At 40.0% G+C, this 18,906-nt stretch overlaps 1 protein-coding gene across 2 annotated transcripts in view; it reads right to left on the bottom strand.

The window, feature by feature from the left end:
• Positions 1-18,906, bottom strand: part of RASSF3 (Ras association domain family member 3) — a 110,115-nt gene that overhangs the window by 90,120 nt on the left and 1,089 nt on the right. The window contains exon 1 of one of the 2 annotated variants that reach the window (XM_017822097.1): positions 5,719-6,021. The exons of the other annotated variant lie outside the window; for it this stretch is intronic. Within the exon in view, the coding sequence (XP_017677586.1) occupies positions 5,719-5,839 (121 nt within the window). The 5' untranslated portion in view covers positions 5,840-6,021. Of the gene's footprint in view, positions 1-5,718; positions 6,022-18,906 lie in introns of those variants that run through there. 2 annotated transcript variants of the gene reach the window in all.

The raw sequence follows: 18,906 nt of genomic DNA on the forward strand, positions 1-18,906 counted from the left end.
CTTCTACAGTGTTCTACAATTAACTTTAAACTAGCCTGGTGACCCGGCAACACTAACACCCCACACTCAGCTTCTTTTTCATTTTGTTAATAAATGCATTTTTCTTACAGATATAGGCACAGCTTCCTTTCTAACTAGGTAACTGCACTTTTAAGCACATCATACAAGGAAAATATTTTATATATTTACTTAAAATGAAAAGACATAGGAAAAGCATATGTAGAGATGTTTTTGAAAAGGAGACTAGAAATAAAATCATGCTTTCACAACACAAAGGATCTTTAAATGGCACACTTATATCAATAATCCTCATATTCTTCAATGAACATTGGACACAGGCTCTTAAAGGATGATTAAGAACATTCAAATCAAATGGGCTGAAATGTCCAAAGTAGATGAACAAAATAAATGGAAAACTCTACACACCCTGTTGGTCTGATGGTAAAATGCCATCATCTCCTATCCGCTTCCAGTCTTCTGCAGTATCCTACCCATCTCCAGCACTATGTAAATCACAGCCATAGTTCAGGAAATAAACAGGGACAGCAGCCTGAAGAAGTTGGATCAGAAGTCTTGGTTACCCACCCCAGCAGGTCTCAACAAGATGTGACCTTTTTTCGTTGGATCCACGCTCCAGAACAGCCACCTGCAATCATAAACTCACCTTGTCTTCTACTGCATTCGGTTGAAATATAACTGATTTATATCCTAGCTGGCTTCCACTGAGACAGTCTCCTTCAGCTCCCTCTCCCAAACACAGCTAATTAATCCTTCAAATGATATTCCCTTGGAGGCAATCATCTTATCCACACACACGAGCTTGAATGCTCCAGAGCCACAGTTCCCAAATGCCTCTGCACTCCATTTATCATCTGTGTTAGGCCAAAACTCTTTCCATCACTTCCACTCTCCTTCTGAGTACCCCTCTGCAAGCCCTGAAAGCTTGGCCTGCAAGAGCCTTGGTGATCCCAGATATGTAGGGGCCTCAGCGAACTGTGGGGATGACCAGGTGAACTTTTTTCAGCTAAAAACACAGGAGACTTATAGATGCTCACTGGACAGTTGCAGTATCTGTGCAGAAGACACAGATCTGATTGTAGAGACTGCAGAGGTGTGACATGCTACTGGTCTGAGGCAGCCAGGAGGCAATGGCTTTCACCAACTGGGTTTTGACAAGAACACAGAAATACAGTGGCATTATCTGTTTATTAATTTCCCAGCTACGTAGTCTCCCAAATGACAGGGATGCTACCTCTACATACCCAAACTATTCCCAGAATAACCCAATTAAAGAGATCACATAAGGACACAGGTGCTTGCAGCATAAACCATCAAATGTTAGCTGGCCAAATACGAAAATAAAAAAGAGAATTTACAAATATTTTAAACTAAGACATTCTAAATTGACATATCACGCTAAAATTATATTCCCCCTTCCCATACGTGCTATAGATCTATTTTGCCATCTGGATATATTTCAGAGAGATAGCTCAAAGTTGACTTTTCTTATTGTATGATCAGTTAAAGCTTTATATGTTAATTCTTGTAAGAAGTAACAATTTTAAAAAATATCATACCCATGTAAAGGTTTTCTTTTATTTTCCATAATACATATTCTTATGTAAACATGATTTTATATTGGATGCTTGACCACGCTGACCAAAAGTCCTTCAAAATCAATAAAAATACTCTAACATTAGAGGAAGACTAAAGGGGTAACTCCCTAGAGAAGGAAAGCTGCAAAAACACCAACCAACAGTAAAGGGTAAAAATCAAATTCCATTTGTGTGAAATACAGTTAGTTTAAGATTTTGTCAGTAAATCCTCACTTTCTGCTCTCTGAAAGAGCCTTCCAAAGTACCTAGTAGAAACAGTAGCTCAAAATGATGAGAACTCTCCCCAGCTGAGAGCTGAGAATAAAGCTCTTCATGAACCAGCAGGATTTGGTAAGAAACACAACAACACAAAATCACCCACCTCAGATCAACTTGATTTCTGTAGTTATTTATTTATTATAATGGCTTCAGAGCAAACAGGGTTTGCCACTGGGGCAGTTTTGCAAAGTAAAACATAATGACAGCAAGCATTGTGCTTTTCATGTTTTCCACAGGATATTATGGGATTCTTTTATAAACAGGTTCAAAATCTGGTTTTCTCCTGTAGAAGCCTGAAAATTTTCATAAAGGTTTAAATCAATGCAGATCATAAAATCATCTCTACCAAAAGACAGAATTAGTTGCTTCAGAAGAAACTGCAAGAACAGTAACAGTTGTGGGATTTGAGCCACAAAATTATCTCAAATTAATCACTAATTGTTAAAAATTAGCTTAAACCCTGAAGCAAAAAGATTTATGTATTTCAAAGCTCTTATTGTAGCTTCAATTATCATAATATTGAATATTCTTATTCTTCCAGACCCTCTTTAAATCTTGTTACATTCCTGACCTCAGCAGCATCCTCTGGTAATGAGTCCTACAATTTAATTACATGCTGGATTTAAAATAATAAAAAATCCTTTTATCTCCTTTATATTTGTCACCCTCACCTTATTCCTCTGCTATAAGACAGAGAAAATAGGAGCTACTTGCCTATTTTGATTTTTTTTTGGTCACTGCTTTCTATAGTCTTATCTTGGTCTTCCACATTTTTTCTAATTCTTTTGTCTTTCAATATATCTCCCTCTGTGTATGTACTTTATCATGATAAAACTTCCAGTCACATGATGTGTCAACACAAATTCTATTAAGATACTGTAGGAAACATATTTCAAAGAAATAAAGGTTCCAGAAGCCTAACTACTACATCCCTCAGTTTAAGCCTCTTATAAAATTTTATGTACCCTTGATTAAACTAAATGCACTTAAAACATTATCAGCTACATTTAATATACTCTGAAGCATGTCTAGGATATTTTTTTAGTCCTTTAGTAAGCAATTTAATAAAAACCAGCTATTGAAGAGCACTCTCAAATTTTCTTCGTTCTTTTAGTACTTAGAAAAGAACATATTAGCTGTAGGCAAATGTCCGTGGTCAACAATCCCAAAGTATCCATCCAAGGACAGGCTGGAAAACTAAGGAGTTTTAGGAACAGTTACCTAATTATGCTTTGATAGCTCTTTCTAAAACTGCACCAAATGCAACTTCCCAAACACAGTGACCTACAACAGTACTGAATTCATTTTCATGCTTAAAAACTAATGTTGTGCTTTGGCAGATTTTATATCTGGGTCAAGCAGAGAGGACAAGGCATCCTGAGATATGAAAGGACAGAAGCAGAACAAAAGCAACAAGTCTGAGGGTACTATGCAGAGGCACAGTGCCCACCTCTTGGTTCACATGACGAATGATATCACATAAAGTCTATGACAAAGCATATTAGAAAATGTAATCTCTGGTCTTCCTAACATGTCCAAATCATGAAAGTTTCTCTTTTGTTGCTGTTAAAATGTTAATTTTTCTATTAAAGCGTAAGTAGCTAAAAACTATCAGTAAGGATCATTGAAAGCTTTAATTGTCAGCTGGGTTATTCATCTGTGGAATAAGCCCAGTGATGCAGAATTGTTCTGCTGCCTCATCCTGGGTCCTGGCTCATCTTGAATAAAAAATTCTGTTAGTGCCAATCCTGGAGTAAAACCCACAAGAAAGACAGAGGCACAGAAAGAGTTGAAGACTCTAGTGTGCTGGAGGTAAGAACAAATCTCTCTGTGTACCAAGGAATGGTCAATGCTGCTCAGACTAAGCTTATGTGTTGAAGAACTCTCTCAGAAGGACATAAGGACGGTTTGGTTAAGTGTTACAAAAACGTGGTGTTTCAGAGTTGAGGAAGCACGTGAGTAATTCTGTAATTTGTCAAGAACCCAAGTGGAATTCTGGACACTGAAGAAAAAAGCAGAAATGTTCATGAACTTCAGGGTAGCTAAGGTTTCAGACCACTTGCTGTCTTTGTAAAGACTAAAGAGCAAACATCAGTGCAAGCAGGAGCTGTATGCCCTCCCCTGTGTGAGGAGCACCAGGCTTCAGCTTCCAGTTTATTACAGATGTCCTCAATGAGTTTGGCTTCTCTAAATTTATGTGAAGTTTGAGTCGAATTTTCACATTGAGATTTTTCTGCTCAGATGTAATTGTCTGTTAAAATACACTTTTCCATCAAACCCACAATTTTGTGGTGATCATCTCACTGCACAGATAGAAAAGGATATATAGGGCACTTCAAACAGTATTCAGTTCAAAAGAGATGCTGATACTTACATGAAAATAATAGTAAAAAGGGAAATTTTATTCTAACCAGTAGATGTAGAGGAATATGGGAGAAAACCCAGAAAAAATATTATTTTTAAAGAACTCAGAGTTCACATTGTTTCTTGTTACAAGTCATGGATGCAATTATTTTTCTGTACTACTGAGAGAAAAGATAATGCATGCAAACATTTTCACATGCGTAACTCTGCTAGCAATTAAAGCTCTCAGTAGCATTTATTGATACTTTTTACAGTAACAAAAGAGAAGCAGGAATGATCTGATGTGTTAGGAGGACTCACGATGACTTTATATATTAGGAGACTTGAGATGATTACCAGTATTCAAAGAGAGGTTAATCAAAACTCTAGCTTCATCAAGGAAAGTTCTGTACAGACTTTGATGAGCTGGGATTTCCCTCAATATTTGAAATCTTGATCTCTTTCCCAAGGGAAAAAGTCACATGTCATTTAGACTTGTGGCCCAACAATGTTTCTGTGACAGATTTCAGAAGTTACAACTTGTCCTTCCCATCTCAAGAGTCACAGATTGTTATCTGAAGGACAATACTAAATTGCTCAACTGTGGAAATGACACAAATTCCATCCCATACAAATAAAAATTTGCTACTAATGTTGAAATACTTGCAGAATTGACAAGTTCACCATTTTGGTCCAAAGAGTCACAATCAAAAGAAAACTGATCTTGTACCATTAGTCCCTCAAGAAGAACAGAAAGAACTCAGCTTCCTACACTATGGCAGTGCGTGTTCTTCCAACCCCCTGAGAATACGCCTCAGCACTGGCCTTAACAGACCATGCTAAGGGAACAAAACAGTATTTGGGCTTTAAGGGTGTTTATGAGCATGTTAATCTGACAAATGCAAACACTTCTCTGCCAGGACTGGACAAGGATCAGAGCACTGAACTGTCATGAGGAGCACTGCCTTTTACTAAGTGGTGAGCTGAGAGGCATTTCGGCTGATAAAATGGAAGTGAAGGCCAGTGCATCACTGCTGAACACAAGCCCTCTCAATGCTGCCCACTGCTTTGTGTCAACACTGGTACAATTAATGGAGGTCTTTAGTCAGTTCAGTCTTTGCACAGCCTTCTAGATGAATTAACAGCTCAAGGCAATTCTAAATAATTTTCAGGCAATTATTTGAGTCATATTAGAGCTCCTATATACATACCTAAGGGAGAAAAAAGGTCTACAAAAAACAGGACACCAAATATCACTGGCACGAATAAGAATAAATTATGCATCTGCAAGAGAATTCTTTATCTGAACAAGCCTCATGAACCTTCTATTGCATTTCCAGAATATTTTTATGGTTTTGTCTAATGAGCCTCAAAGAATGGCAAAATGCAAACAATGCTGGACCAAAAAAGTTAACCAGTTGAATGGAAATTAATATTTTTCCCCCCCTTTTTTTTTTTTAAGCAGGAAAAGAAGGCTGAAGAAATAGAGCAGCAGACTTACCAGCAGATTTCCAGAGAAGTTTTACTGTCCTCCTCCTCGAACTGCTCAATGATTTAGGAAACCAGTAAAAAAAACGTGCTATCCTCCTGATAGTTTTGCTCAAGTCACTTCTTATTGCCATAGCTAAAAGGGCTCCACAGCTACACCAGGAACAACAGGCACATATATCCAGTTGGAGAGAGGAAAGCCCATGAATACCCACACAGAGTGTGCTCGCTCTGAGCTCAGCGTCAGCCAGCACGTCTCAGGACCACCTGTTAGTCCTAAATCCCCTCCCTCTCCGTCACTCCGCTCAGAGCCCTCCAGACCTCCCTCTTTATTACAAGAAGCAGCTATATTAATAGATGCTTTGGCTAAAGAAAGACCAATGCTTGGGAGTCTTAACCTGTTACTGTGTTTCCAATGATGTTAAAACATGTTTTCTGCAGAAAGGCTTTGAAGAGCTCCTTTGTTCATCTCTAGCTACCTTTCCTAGGCTGTAAACAAGTAAATACCAAAACTGAACAAGTCCATTTCAAAATCCCTTGATTTAAATCATCGGGATTTTCTCTAAAGAGAGTGTTTCTCAAAGACCTGCTTCTGAAGGTTCTTAGCAGGAAATTTAACAGAGATACACAGGGTGTTAAAAATGCAACTTTACTCTTAATGCATTTTAAGGCAAACATAGGAGCCAAATCATTCACTGCCAAAGTTTACTTAAGAATTGAGCATCTATCAAAATATCACTACCCAAAGAAATTAAAAACATCTCAGTACATAGACTACACATGCTTCAAGCACAATACATATTAAATTATAAATACAGAGATGCTATGAATTAATATATGCCCCCTGTAACATTTATCATGAATTCTAGCATACAATTTTTTAACAGCAAGACTATGTAACCATTTCCCAAGCTTGGTACGATTTCCTTGAGTATGTCAAGCTTCTCTTCAGCTTCTCACATTTGATTTTTTTCTTCTGCTAGATCTGAATGGTAGAAACCTCTGAAAAATCATGACTAATGTCATTACAAAACAAAGATCTTTTTGTATCAACCTTTAAACTACAGAAAGTAAGGGCTTTGTTACAGCAGCTATGTTCACAGCACATAGTTAATAACTCTTGTAGAATTCACAATGTATTTTTCTACACTAAAATATGTGAAGTATTTAACCCCATTTTATACATCTGACTTTTTTAACATACTGCGGCTTCTAGGGAACAAGCTAGATAGATTGCATTTCCTGTTGTCCAAATATCTCTGAAAACAAATAAACATTTCCATTTATACTGTATCTGCCATAATTCTTCAGCCAGTGTCAGTGGAAGAGCAGAAGGCAGGCAGGATTCAGGCCACTGGACTTTGTCTCTTGTTTCAGCTCCACTCTGTCATATCAGAAGGAATTTAGTAGCAAAGTGATGGTTTTAGCACAAGTAGGAGGTCTGTCACCCAATTCAGAACAGGGAAGGAGCACAGTTAAAGGCCCAACAGCTAACTTGCTTCTCTCAGGAAATAGCACAGGTCTGAATGTTTAAGAGCATCTGCCAAATACCAGATGAAACAATCACTTTTTTCTGAAATTTATACATATAAAATTTCATGAAAATCAAAGCAGCATAAAAATCTTTACTATTTCAGACCATATGTAAATATATAATAAGATGACTAGTTTTGTAATTTGATAAAGAATCCATTTAGATATACTGACCTTTAGCAGGCTATGAAGGGCACAGGAATTTTTTTTTTTTTTGCTTAACAGAAATACCAGTACAGTACTTTTGTTGTACTGGCATTTTATGAGGCTTAAAAAAATACGTAGTAAGACATATCAGATTGTAACAATATAAGGGGATAAACTGTCTTTGCTAATGAGAATAACAAACCTGTGGAGGTTTATACCTTACAGGTATATATAGCTGTATATATATATATATACACACCTTACAGGAGGTTTATACCTTTAGTGCCTTACAGGAACAAAAAATAGGCAACAGCATAAAATACTCTATATTATTTTAAGGCAAACAGAACTTACTCCATACAAAAAAAGTCAGTGGGATGAATCTGACAATTATGCTATGCAACAAACCAGCTAATACCAATGTGAATACGGACCTAAATTCAAGCTAAACCGAACAGCAGCAGTAGTTAGCCTTCCAATAATTTCATAACTGCCCCATCACTTTACATTTCTAGGCCCTAGTTAGGCCAAAATGTAGAGCTAATGAACAATAGCCTGTCCCCCACAGTTCATGAGGGGTCTGTGACAATGATGGGGGTTCCTCCCAACCTGAACTGTCATCTTTAGAATATGAGCTACTGTGCTCTGCACAGGAATGCACTGCTGTCAGCCAGCATCAACCAGGCTCAGGAAAGTCCACAGCTCCTCCTAAGACAACTCTGATTCCTCACATTACACCAATGCCTTACTAAAGTTAAGAATTCACTGTATTAAAAAGGTACTACACAGGGCTACATGTGTACCTTTCAATCTACTCTGACAAAGAGCACACAGAGATACTTTCCATGGAGGACAGAAGGACCTGAAATGTGAGCAGAGTCACGCTCATGATCCCTGACTCCCTTTAAGGAAAAAAGCCATGTAAGGCTTTTTCATGCAGCAGACTTCAACCCCCAGGTCATTCTCTGCTCATCTAAGCAGTGTCTGGAGTAGGGGAGGGAATGACTGCTGCCCACACTGCCATCCCACCTGCCTGGGAAGGGAGGTGAGCAGCTGTCCTCTCTGCTATGCAGGCAGCCTCTGACCTCCTACCTCCCCACACCAGTGCAAAGGTCAGATCTCAGCAGGCCCCTGAGAAGGGCAGAAATGGCACACGCAGGCTCCATGTGTGTGGTGCCTGAGATGTGTGGGAAGTCACCACCTTGGCAGGAGAGCCAGGCACACCATACTGCTCTCAGCATCTGCCCCATAACCCACTTTTTACATGGAAACCTGTGCACACCAGTTGGAAAGTAAAGAGGTGCTCATGAAAGATCCAGCAGTTCAGACATGTCCCTTGACAGGCCAGCTCTGAACACAGATGGATACAGAGTGACCTGGTGGCTGCCTTACTGCAGCCCTCCCATGCCCACTGACAGAGCTGAGAAAACTAAGTAACCTCCAAACAAACCTTTACTGCTGCATAAAATAGTCTGAAATGATGAACTGTAAAAAACCAGTGGTGTTTGACTGGGAATATTCTCTTGGAGTGTGCTGAATTTATATAAAGCAAATTCTTTGCTGACAAGCATTTGTAGAGCAACACAGCAGTGCTAAGGTACCACAAAAATGAAGTCTAACAATGAGGAGGAGCACAGACAGTGGTGTGAGATGTGGGGCAGATGTCAAAGTCTCTCTGTTCTGGGGCAGAAGAGCATTTTTCCTCAGTGAGGACTTATGGCCATTTCCACTCCCCCCACTTCTTAGGTAGCAAAAGGCTGGGATGAGCACAGGATTTCATTTGCTTTCAACTGGAACTTCTCCATTTAGTCTGGTTTCCCGAACAAAGATCACAAATACCTATTCACAGTAAGAGCTCTGTGTAGGAAAAGCTAAATGTGTTAAGGAATATCTGTTTGTGTGCATTAGCAAATGGCCCCATTAACTGGGCTCAAAATGAGGTTTTGCTTTCTTTGTAGGCAATAAAGTATTTGGAAAATGAGGTGGTGTCTTTCCAACCTGTTACCATGTGGGTATGTATCACTATGCTATATGCCACACCAACAGTCATTGTTCAGTGTGGAGAAGTGTTCACAAGCCAGCCTTCACAAGGATGTTTTCCATATCAATGGACCTTGAACTTTCAGAGAAGAAAGAAGAGACTTCCAGACCTCCATGAGCTGTTTTTCTTCACTTTTTGCCTGACAGAGATCTGAAATGGACTAAAAGATTTTAGCAATCCAGAACTGGGTTATGCAGAGAAACACTGTATCCATGCACTGAACAAAATGGAATGTGTGAAACATATTTATCTAGAAATTGCAAACAAAACCCACTTCCTTCCTTAAAACCTGTTCAGCTGTGTGTCAGAGTAAATTTTATCCAACTGTCAAGAGAGGGGTCCTGCCTAACTAGTCCCTGGGCTTCAGGACTACTGCATTAGCCTGACACTGTCAAGACAGCATCATTGTTTTTATATTAAAACATAATTTATAACATCATCATATGTCACAAAGCTACACAGTTGCTAGGAAGGTTATAAAGAACACAACTACTAAAAGAAAAGAAACAAAAAACTGCTGCATTTTACCTTAGTTCAGCAAAACTAGAACAATACTTCCAATTTCCAGCTCAGCTGTTCATCCCTCCCTAATCCAAATACGCAGCTATATTTGTGAGCTTTCTAAAAAAAACTTTCAGTTCTCAGCAGCTGCACATACACAAAAAGAAATTACTAAAAATTAAACTGTGATTGGCAATCTGCAACTTCCAAAATCTTGCCTACTTTGAGGTGGAAACTGAAGAACTGTAGCATTCAAACTGATGTAAAACATCTGTTATCAGATTTAATGATCTACTACTGACAAAAGAGCATCGGAGAAGTGCTGAAAATCTTACACAAGCACTATGGATGAGACAAAAATACCACAAAAAGATCACACAACCCAAACCTTGCTGCACATCAAACTGAATCACTACCAGATCTGTATCACAGTGTCACAGAATCTCAGAATGGTTGGGGTTGGCATGGGCCTCAATCATCATGTAGTTATGACCCCCTTGTCAGGGGCAGGGACACCTTTCACTAGACTGGGTTGCTCAGATCCACATCCAGCCTGGCCTCAAACACTTCCAGGGATGGAGCATCCACAAATTCTCTGGACAAGCTGTTCCAGTGCCTCACCACTCTCGCAGTACAGAATTTCTAATATCGAAAATAAAGCTGTCCTCTTTCAGTTTAGAGCCATTCCCCCTTGTCCTGTCACTACTGCCCATGTAAAAAGTCCCTCTCTGGCTCTCTTTAGTCCCCTTTAGGTACTGGAAGGCTGCTCTAAGGTCTCCTTGGAGTCTTTTCCAGGCTGAACAATCCCAGCTCTCTCAGCTTGTCTTCAAAGGAGAGGTACTCCAGCCCTCTTGACCATCTTCATGGCTCTCTTCTGGATTTGCTCCAACAGTTCCATGTCCTTCTTGTGTTGGGGGCCCCACTTCAGGTGGGGTCTCATGAGAGCAGAGGGGCAGAATCACATCCCTTGACCTGGTGGCCACACTGCTTTTGATGCAGCCCAGGATGTGGTTGCTTTCTGTACTGCGCATGCACATTGCTGAGTTGTGTTGAGCTTCTCGTCAACCAGCACCCCCTAATCCTTCTCTTCAAGGCTCCTCTCAATCCATTTTCTGTCCAGCCTGTGTTTGTGCTTGGGTTTGCTAGAAATTCTCATTTGACCTTTTTTTTCTGAAAAAAAACCCGCTTCTAGTCCAGACATATTCCTGATTGGAATGACTTTTTAAGTAAAATATAATGAGATTTGGATGAAACTGGAGAGGAAGCAAATGAGCATTAATGAGCATTAAACGAGCATGAGCAGCTTCAACCCTTTTTCATGGGCCTGTGGAAGTCTCTCTGTATGAGCAGGTAGTTAGGCTTTGTCTAGTGGAATACAGATGTCTGCAGCTGAGCTGGTTGTCACAGCTCCCTTTGCAGTCAGTAGAGAAAGTCCAGTGCCTCTTGGGCATACTCATTCCCATCCTGCAGTAAAGCTGTAAAATCCATGAGATGAACTGTGCCCTGCACAGTTTCTGAAGAAGCCAGGATGCCATTGTAGAAAGCAGAACAGAGGCTGGGAGAGCCCTTCTCATCACTTCCTCTGAGCAGCAGCACAGAAAAGAAGCAGTGCCCTGACTCTTCTGTGGCAGAGCATATAGAATCATAGAATCAGTCAGGTTGGAAAAGACCTCTGAGATCATCATGGCCAACCCTTGATCCAACACCACCGTGGTTACTAGACCATGGCACTAAGTGCCACATCCAGTCTCATCTTAAAAACCTCCAGGGACGGAGAATCCACTACTTCCCTGGGCAGCCCATTCCAATGCCCGATTACCCCCTCTGTAAAGAATTTCTTCCTAATATCCAACCTAAACCTCCCCTGGCAGAGCTTAAGACCGTCTTCAAAGAAAAATCCTGAGGTTTTTCAGGTATGCCATCTCTGTCAGAGAAGGCAACCAACAACTGCAGGTAACATTTCAAAACTGTGACACAAACACACGGAAGCACTCTCAAAAATGTAGTGGTATTTCGGTTAACTTTCTTAAAAATAAAATATGTAACACAAATTCAGCCTATCAATCACATCTCAAGGTCCTCTGAGATGAATTGCTTGCTTTTTCTACAGGCTATCTATTAGAGAATAAGTGGTTTTCTCCTCTGAAGAGGTAAGGAGTAGGAAGGTTTTTTCTGAGCAACAGGTCCAATGAAACACATCCTGGATTCTGAGGAAGAAAATCACAGTGCTAAAGCACATTTGTTCACATCTAGTTAGCTCTCGTTTCACTCTACAACATATTACACTGTAACTAAACATTTTCAAACATGCTTACCTGGAAAAGAATATCTCTCTGTATTTCAGCAATATGTCTGCTTGATTCTTTTCAGCATCATCCATTGTACTGTACGGTTTTCCTGGTTTCATTTAGAATACTTCAATATGTAAAATTTGTTGTAATTTGGTTTATGTTCTTTTCCAGATGCTGGGAATATGCAGAGGCAGGCAGGGCGGGCACAGTACTGTGATGGAAGTGAGTGTGTGGGAGAGAGCATTGCTGCCTTGATCCACCTGAGCATCGGGAAGATGATGCGCTATCTCCTGGAGACTGCTGCTGGTACCATGTGCTGCACATTTTCATTTTAATGTAGTTTGGTTATGGGCTTACCGTATGTCTGCAGCTTTGTGCATCAAAATTAAAGTTGAATATAAGCTTAAAAAGCTAAATGCAGAGAATAGTAGTGTAATGTGAAAATAACAGATTACTGTTAATTTTAGCTTTGTAGTAGATATTACACTAGCTGCAGAAAATTCAGGGAAATTACTGAACAGTCTTTAGAAAAAACACTTTTGTACATAAACAGCTACACTTTAAGAGTACAAGAAAAATAAAACTCAAGGCTAAAACCAGAGAGAAGATACTGAGTTGCCTCGTAACACAGTTTGACACATAGGATTTGACTCAGCACATGACAGACCAACTTGCCTGTGGGCTTCGGGTGATTTTGTGCCAAAATTAGTAGACTTCTCAGTGAGAGCTTGCATGGAACTATCATTAAGGGAAATCAGATTGAGGTAGAAAAACTGAAATATATGTTAAATGTTGCTAAAACAGTTAAGGTTGATCATCCTAATCTGGTCTGATTAAAACCTAATCATTTTTGAGGGTACAAAATAGTTGTAACCATCCTTATTTAGATATCTGCATGTAGTATGAGTGAAGATGCTGTTTGCATTTGAGATTAACAAGGGTGCACCTTGTACATTTCTTCTCACTTAGAAGAGTTTCTACTGTTTCTTACTTTAGCCATGGCAGCTCCTAGGTAATAGGTGAGTATTTAGAACAGGATTATAAGAGAAAAATATGCAAAAGAACTTTCAGTGTACCCCTTCATCCTTTCTTCCGAGCTCCTACACTCACTGTCAGGCTATACCCAAGCTACTGTACACAATGTACTCTTCCCTTACTGAGCAAAATAAAAAAGGCATTCATCAGCACTCAGTACAGTGTGGAGAAAACAGTCACGTCTAACAGCTCCAAATCCACACCGCTGACCTGCATTTAACTGTCTGGATAAAGAGATCCTTCCAAGCAGGCTGGAGGTTTCTGGTCAACACTACTTAGCAACAGAAGGAAGAGACGACCACAGTTCCTGGACAAGAGCTGAACTCTAATGCTGGCTTGGCCAGTGACCTTATAGGTAACACTGAAAAAGTCACTTCATATCTCTGTGCTTTCATCTCTGTCTGCTTTGCTCATAGCACTTCTGAGGGGGGGCTGCTTCTTCCTGTACAAGCATACTCTCTATTGAGGACTTGTGTAACCAACTGATATCGCTATCAGTAAATGCAAAAAAAAAAAAAAGCTATTGGAAAAAACCCTTTAGTAATGAACTGTATTGGCCATTTATCATAAAATACACTATCCAGAAAAACCTTCAATTTTACCTTTTTCTCCAGTGTGTTAAAAGCACAGATACTAGCAATGCGTATATAGCATGCAGGCACATCATCATTTAAAAGGCACCTGTATAATTACCTCCTACAATGACCCAAACTCCTGGCCAAGTAGTGCTAACCATCTGTTGAACTTTGAGCATGGTATGATTGCATTAAACAGGCATCAAGACACGGGAAGCTCTTCAAAGCTTTCACGTGACAAGGTCAAGTTTCTCCTTGATTCCCCGAGGCCTTCTCAGCAAGCAGACCATCAGGAGTTATCATGCTGGTGAGCAATGGCAACATTTTTAGCACTAAGATCTTCTTTGCTTTTCTAAACACATCATTGCTTTGATATTTTATTACACATCTTGAATACATCCAAGGTTATGAACACTGCCTGCAGAAACACCTGTTTTATCACTTTTTCATTAGCAGACTCCTTTCTACTTCTGTATCATCTCTCAAATTTGTTTGAAACCAAGCCTTACAGCATCTGGTCTCCTTCCCCCCTGCATATGAAATGAAACACAGGGTATGTCCATGTCAAGATGCCCTGGGCAGAGGGGGGCTTCTGCCCACTCAAAAAAGCCTCCACAAGAGCTCCCTACAGAGCAGCTCCAAAGCGTATGAGGAAGACAAGTGGGAAAACCACACAACATTTTCAGAGCCTTTCAGTGTTGGCATCTGAATGTTACAGGGTGATTTTAAAAATTTTTCTCTTCACTGCTATGCAACCTGAAAACAAGTGCTGATATTCTCTGTAGTCTCTTAGGGTTCTATCTGGGACACCCAAACTCTGAAGAACACCATAATTAATAATTAACTGTTCATGAGATGGTGAAAAAAACAAAGGAAGAGGTGCTCCAAAACAAGTGAAAGCTTCTACATATGAAAACATATGGCTTAGGGGTGGAAGATGGACTCACACAGGAAAAGAAATGTCAGAGGCCAAGAAAACAGGACCCACAGTAACTAAGGATCTTGGTGAGAAGTTACTGTTCTCTGCAAACAGTGGGGGAAATGGCTCAGCTTTCCAGCAGTGGAAACCTTGCTGTGGCTACAGAGACCACAGAAATGCCCCAGGATGTGGAGAAGCACCAAGGAAGACAGCAAGCATTACTCTTGAAGAGCAAGCTCCACCAAAGCTGCTTCTTGCTTTCCATTTCCACACCTCTGCCTTCCTCCCTGCACCAGGAATGGTCCAATGCCTAGTGCAGAGCACAGTGCCCACTGTGCTGCACAGGGAATAATTTTTTCTCCAGCTCCACCAGCTCCAGCAAATACCCCATTGGGACAGCAGACCATCCACCTTCCTTCAAATCCCACAAAGAGGAAAGTGGGGCTTTTTCTGAGCTGAGCTCCACCAGCACAACCTAAACCCTGCTACCTCCTGCTGTTCCAGCCCCTAAGGATTATGAGAAAATGTAGTAATTTTGGATTTAAAAGAAAATATATAGCATTGTGGCAACTGTGCATCATTAAACAACTCTCTGCAGAAAGAATGGGAAAGGGAAGCAGGCTCCTACCACCGTTACTTCTAATCTGACTCTCAGTCCTCACTCTGTAGATAAAAAGTTTAGGAGGCTCCTTCAACCCTGAACAGTTTTGGTAATTCAAGTTGTATCTCTAGTAGTTTTAGCATTACATGTAATTCAATATGAATGTACTCCTACTGCAGAGATACATGGTCAATGGCTATTCTTTTACTTAAGAATAATAAAAAATATGTTACCGGAATTTGATGGTCAAAAAAATATCCTCCTGAAGGAAAAAGTCTCGCTAATCCTGTGTTTGCACCTTTCCTCTGCACTTTATGCTCTATAATGGAATCTATTTCTTTGTCATTCCTGACAATTAGGAGGCATATAGATAATATGCTCTACTTTTTCCCAAGGTTTTTGTTCTGAGCTTTGCTTGTTTTTACAGATATTTAAAAATCCCTGTAGTAGGAGAGCTATATCACGCATTAAAACATAACACCTCTGTTCTTCAGCTGCACTAAACCGGGAGTCAGCTATGAAATATTCAGAGCCAATATAAAAACATGTTAGAAATTGAATGAGGCCCCCACCAAACTACCCATTTCAGCAGGGAAAAACCAACCAGAAGGGCCTGACAGACCCTGACACTAAGCTGTATACTTCACAAGGCAAAGTCATTCAAAAAACAAAGTCAAAAAATGGGTAAAAGAATGATGTAGAGAAGATTCAGTGAACAAAGCTGAAATGCCTGCCTGGTAGATTTGAGAGGAAGAGGACACTCTGCAGTCCTATCTGCTCCCATGGGCTTCTGCACCTCTGCAGAGCACCTTGCAACTGGAGAGGCTTCTATGCTGGGACAGTGGCGTCTGCCTGTGTGTGGATCACACGATACCCAGGTACCATTACAGGCATAATGCTGCAGTAACGCTAGAGGCAAGCAGGAAACAGGCTGGGGGACATCACTTCCAACTACTGCTTAAAGCATACCCACTGACTTGATGCTCATCAATTGCACTTTTATAAAGGACTCTAACCACCAGAAATCTGACAGAAATACTCTATATTTTCCATTAGCAGGCAACTTTTTACAGGCCACTTAACAAATACTTGTGAGTCTCTGTTTGCTTCAGGTCCTTACAGTATTACAATGTCCTGGTCTTCTCACTCCTGCAGCCCCTCCAAGCTTGTCACACAAACCTAGAATGTACACCAATACATATATTGTTGCATGGGCAATATACAGTTGGTAAGAGTAATAAATATCAGTTCACCAGTGCTTTTAATGAAATCCACGAATTCCCAACCAAGTCTTATCACTAAATACAGGAAAGGAGCAATCTGGTTTCCATGGCACATCTAAACACCATCTGCTTAAATACCTTATAAAGTTTGAAATGAAAGTCATGTAGGACCTATAATATCTCTATATTCTCTTAAATGAAGAATAAAACTTCTGAAAAGGTCTAGCAACATTTCCATTTGGTTCAATGAAAAAGTGTAAAATATAAAGCAAAAGTTACAGAAATTAACTAGGGAGTCCAGAGCAAGTAGTCCACAAAGTAATTCCTTTCACACTCCCACCACCTATGTACACCCAGTCTGTTGACCAGACTATCGGGAAAGTAAGACTGTTCAGAAACTGAATTCCAAAGCCTAGAAGTACAGACTTCCATCTAAAATCATGAGAAATGCCTCATTTTTCAAATGCCAAATGACATGGCGAAAAAACACAAGAACCCCAGTTTAACTACACTACCTAACATTACAGACCATCAATAAGATATAAGAAACCGAGATTTTTCACTCCAGACCACTCTTCAATTGAAAGAAAAACTGAATGCTGGAAAAGAAAAAACTCTCTTTACTGTACACCATTCCATTGTATAACATGGAATAATCCTGACTGCTTCTGTTTCAAATGACTTTGTGCAGAGAAGTCAGGCCAGGCAATGGAATTCTGCATCTGCACCAGATTTTTACCGCAAATAATAGAGGTGAAAAGGTGAATAGCAGAGCAAGTCTGGACTGCTAAACCAATTAAGCCTCTCTTGAAAAGGAATCCAAAACAACAGCAAGAGGTCAGATACTACAAAGCATCCTTTTCAGAGGTATTTCATTACACTTGGCTTTCTTCCTGGGCTGGGGTCCAGAAATATCAGCACTGCCTTATTTTTTTTCAAGAAATAAGTTGCTTGAATAATGTGCACCTTGTGCACTGCATTAGAACAGACAATCATTCATCTCCTTGACATTTTTTTTTCTGTTCTGATCTCTCTTCCCTGAATTAAATGAAAGTATTTTTTCAATTTTTTAGCAGAAGCCTGAAAACAAACTTGTGAATTACAAACAAAAATCTCACAAAAGGCAGAAAGACTTTTTTTCAGTAGTTCTTTATTCACTCCAGGGATCCCACCTCACTTTATGATGTGTACAAAACCCCAAAGATGACCACAGCCACACTGAAAAACGGTAAGAGTAAAGTCTAGCCTCTGCTGAAGTTCAGCTCAGTAATTTTTCCTATCACTGTGGGGAAGGCAGGACAGAGACACTCAAAGAAAACACCCATTCTCATAAAGAAGTCACAGATCTTTTCTTTTAGAAAAAAGGTCTGTATCTAAGTACTTTAAAATTAGTCCTTTGATGTGCTCTTTGACTGCATCCCTATCCCAGAGGAAATTTCTCATGGTTCTTAATTCTTGTCACCAAATTCACCACCTTTGACTTTGATTATGTCTGACGGCAATGATCTAGTGAGGATTGACTTCAATCAATACTCAGAGACGGTAACTTAAATAAATATAATACTATGTCTTTGTGACTCAGAATCATGACAATTCAGTACGTTCCTCCCTCTTTATCAGCAGTGGGCCATCTGGAAGATGCTGTTGCTTTTTAAACGATATAAAATTAACTTCTCTACCACCTGTGGCCTCTGGAAAACACAGGGTTATCTGGGAACCATCCAGCACTATGACACTGTGCCAGGCAGATTAAAATCTTTGAAAGGTACTTAAAATTTTAACCTCCATTGTAATCTCTGCTTCCCAAGGGATACCCAAAGGAGACTGGCATTTTTATGGAGGCTACCACAAATTCAGCTGTAGTCTCGGATGTATCCAAATCAGCTCTCAAGGCCAGTTTAGACACACTTTAGATGTTGAGCACAACAGTGTCTGCCTGCTTCCCAAAGCAGGGGACATCTTCCTGTCCTATATTCGCTTACAAAAGAGCCGGTGACTATGGGTGCAGACTGACGTTTGGCCACAGAGTGGATTTAGCAGCTCTGAGCCAGGAGGGCAGCCGGTCACATGCTCCTTCCAGCCACTGAGCTGTCCTGACTCAGTCACTCTTTTGTTGCCCTCAGCCAATTTTTCAGCCAGATCTGTTCATCAATCTGGCTTGCTGGTTGTACCTGCAAACTGGGCAAGAACAGAGGTTCTCACAGCAATTCTTGTTGCTTTACTTGTTTCCTTTAATCTCCATAGCACTTTACAGCTTCTAAATACTATATTCATGCTAGATCATAAAAGTTGAATGTTTCCTCTGCTACTTAAAAAGCAATTTAAGAGAGCAGCT

This window comes from Lepidothrix coronata, unplaced genomic scaffold (genome assembly GCF_001604755.1).
Source record: "Lepidothrix coronata isolate B3197 unplaced genomic scaffold, Lepidothrix_coronata-1.0 Scaffold95, whole genome shotgun sequence".
NCBI lineage: Eukaryota > Metazoa > Chordata > Aves > Passeriformes > Pipridae > Lepidothrix > Lepidothrix coronata.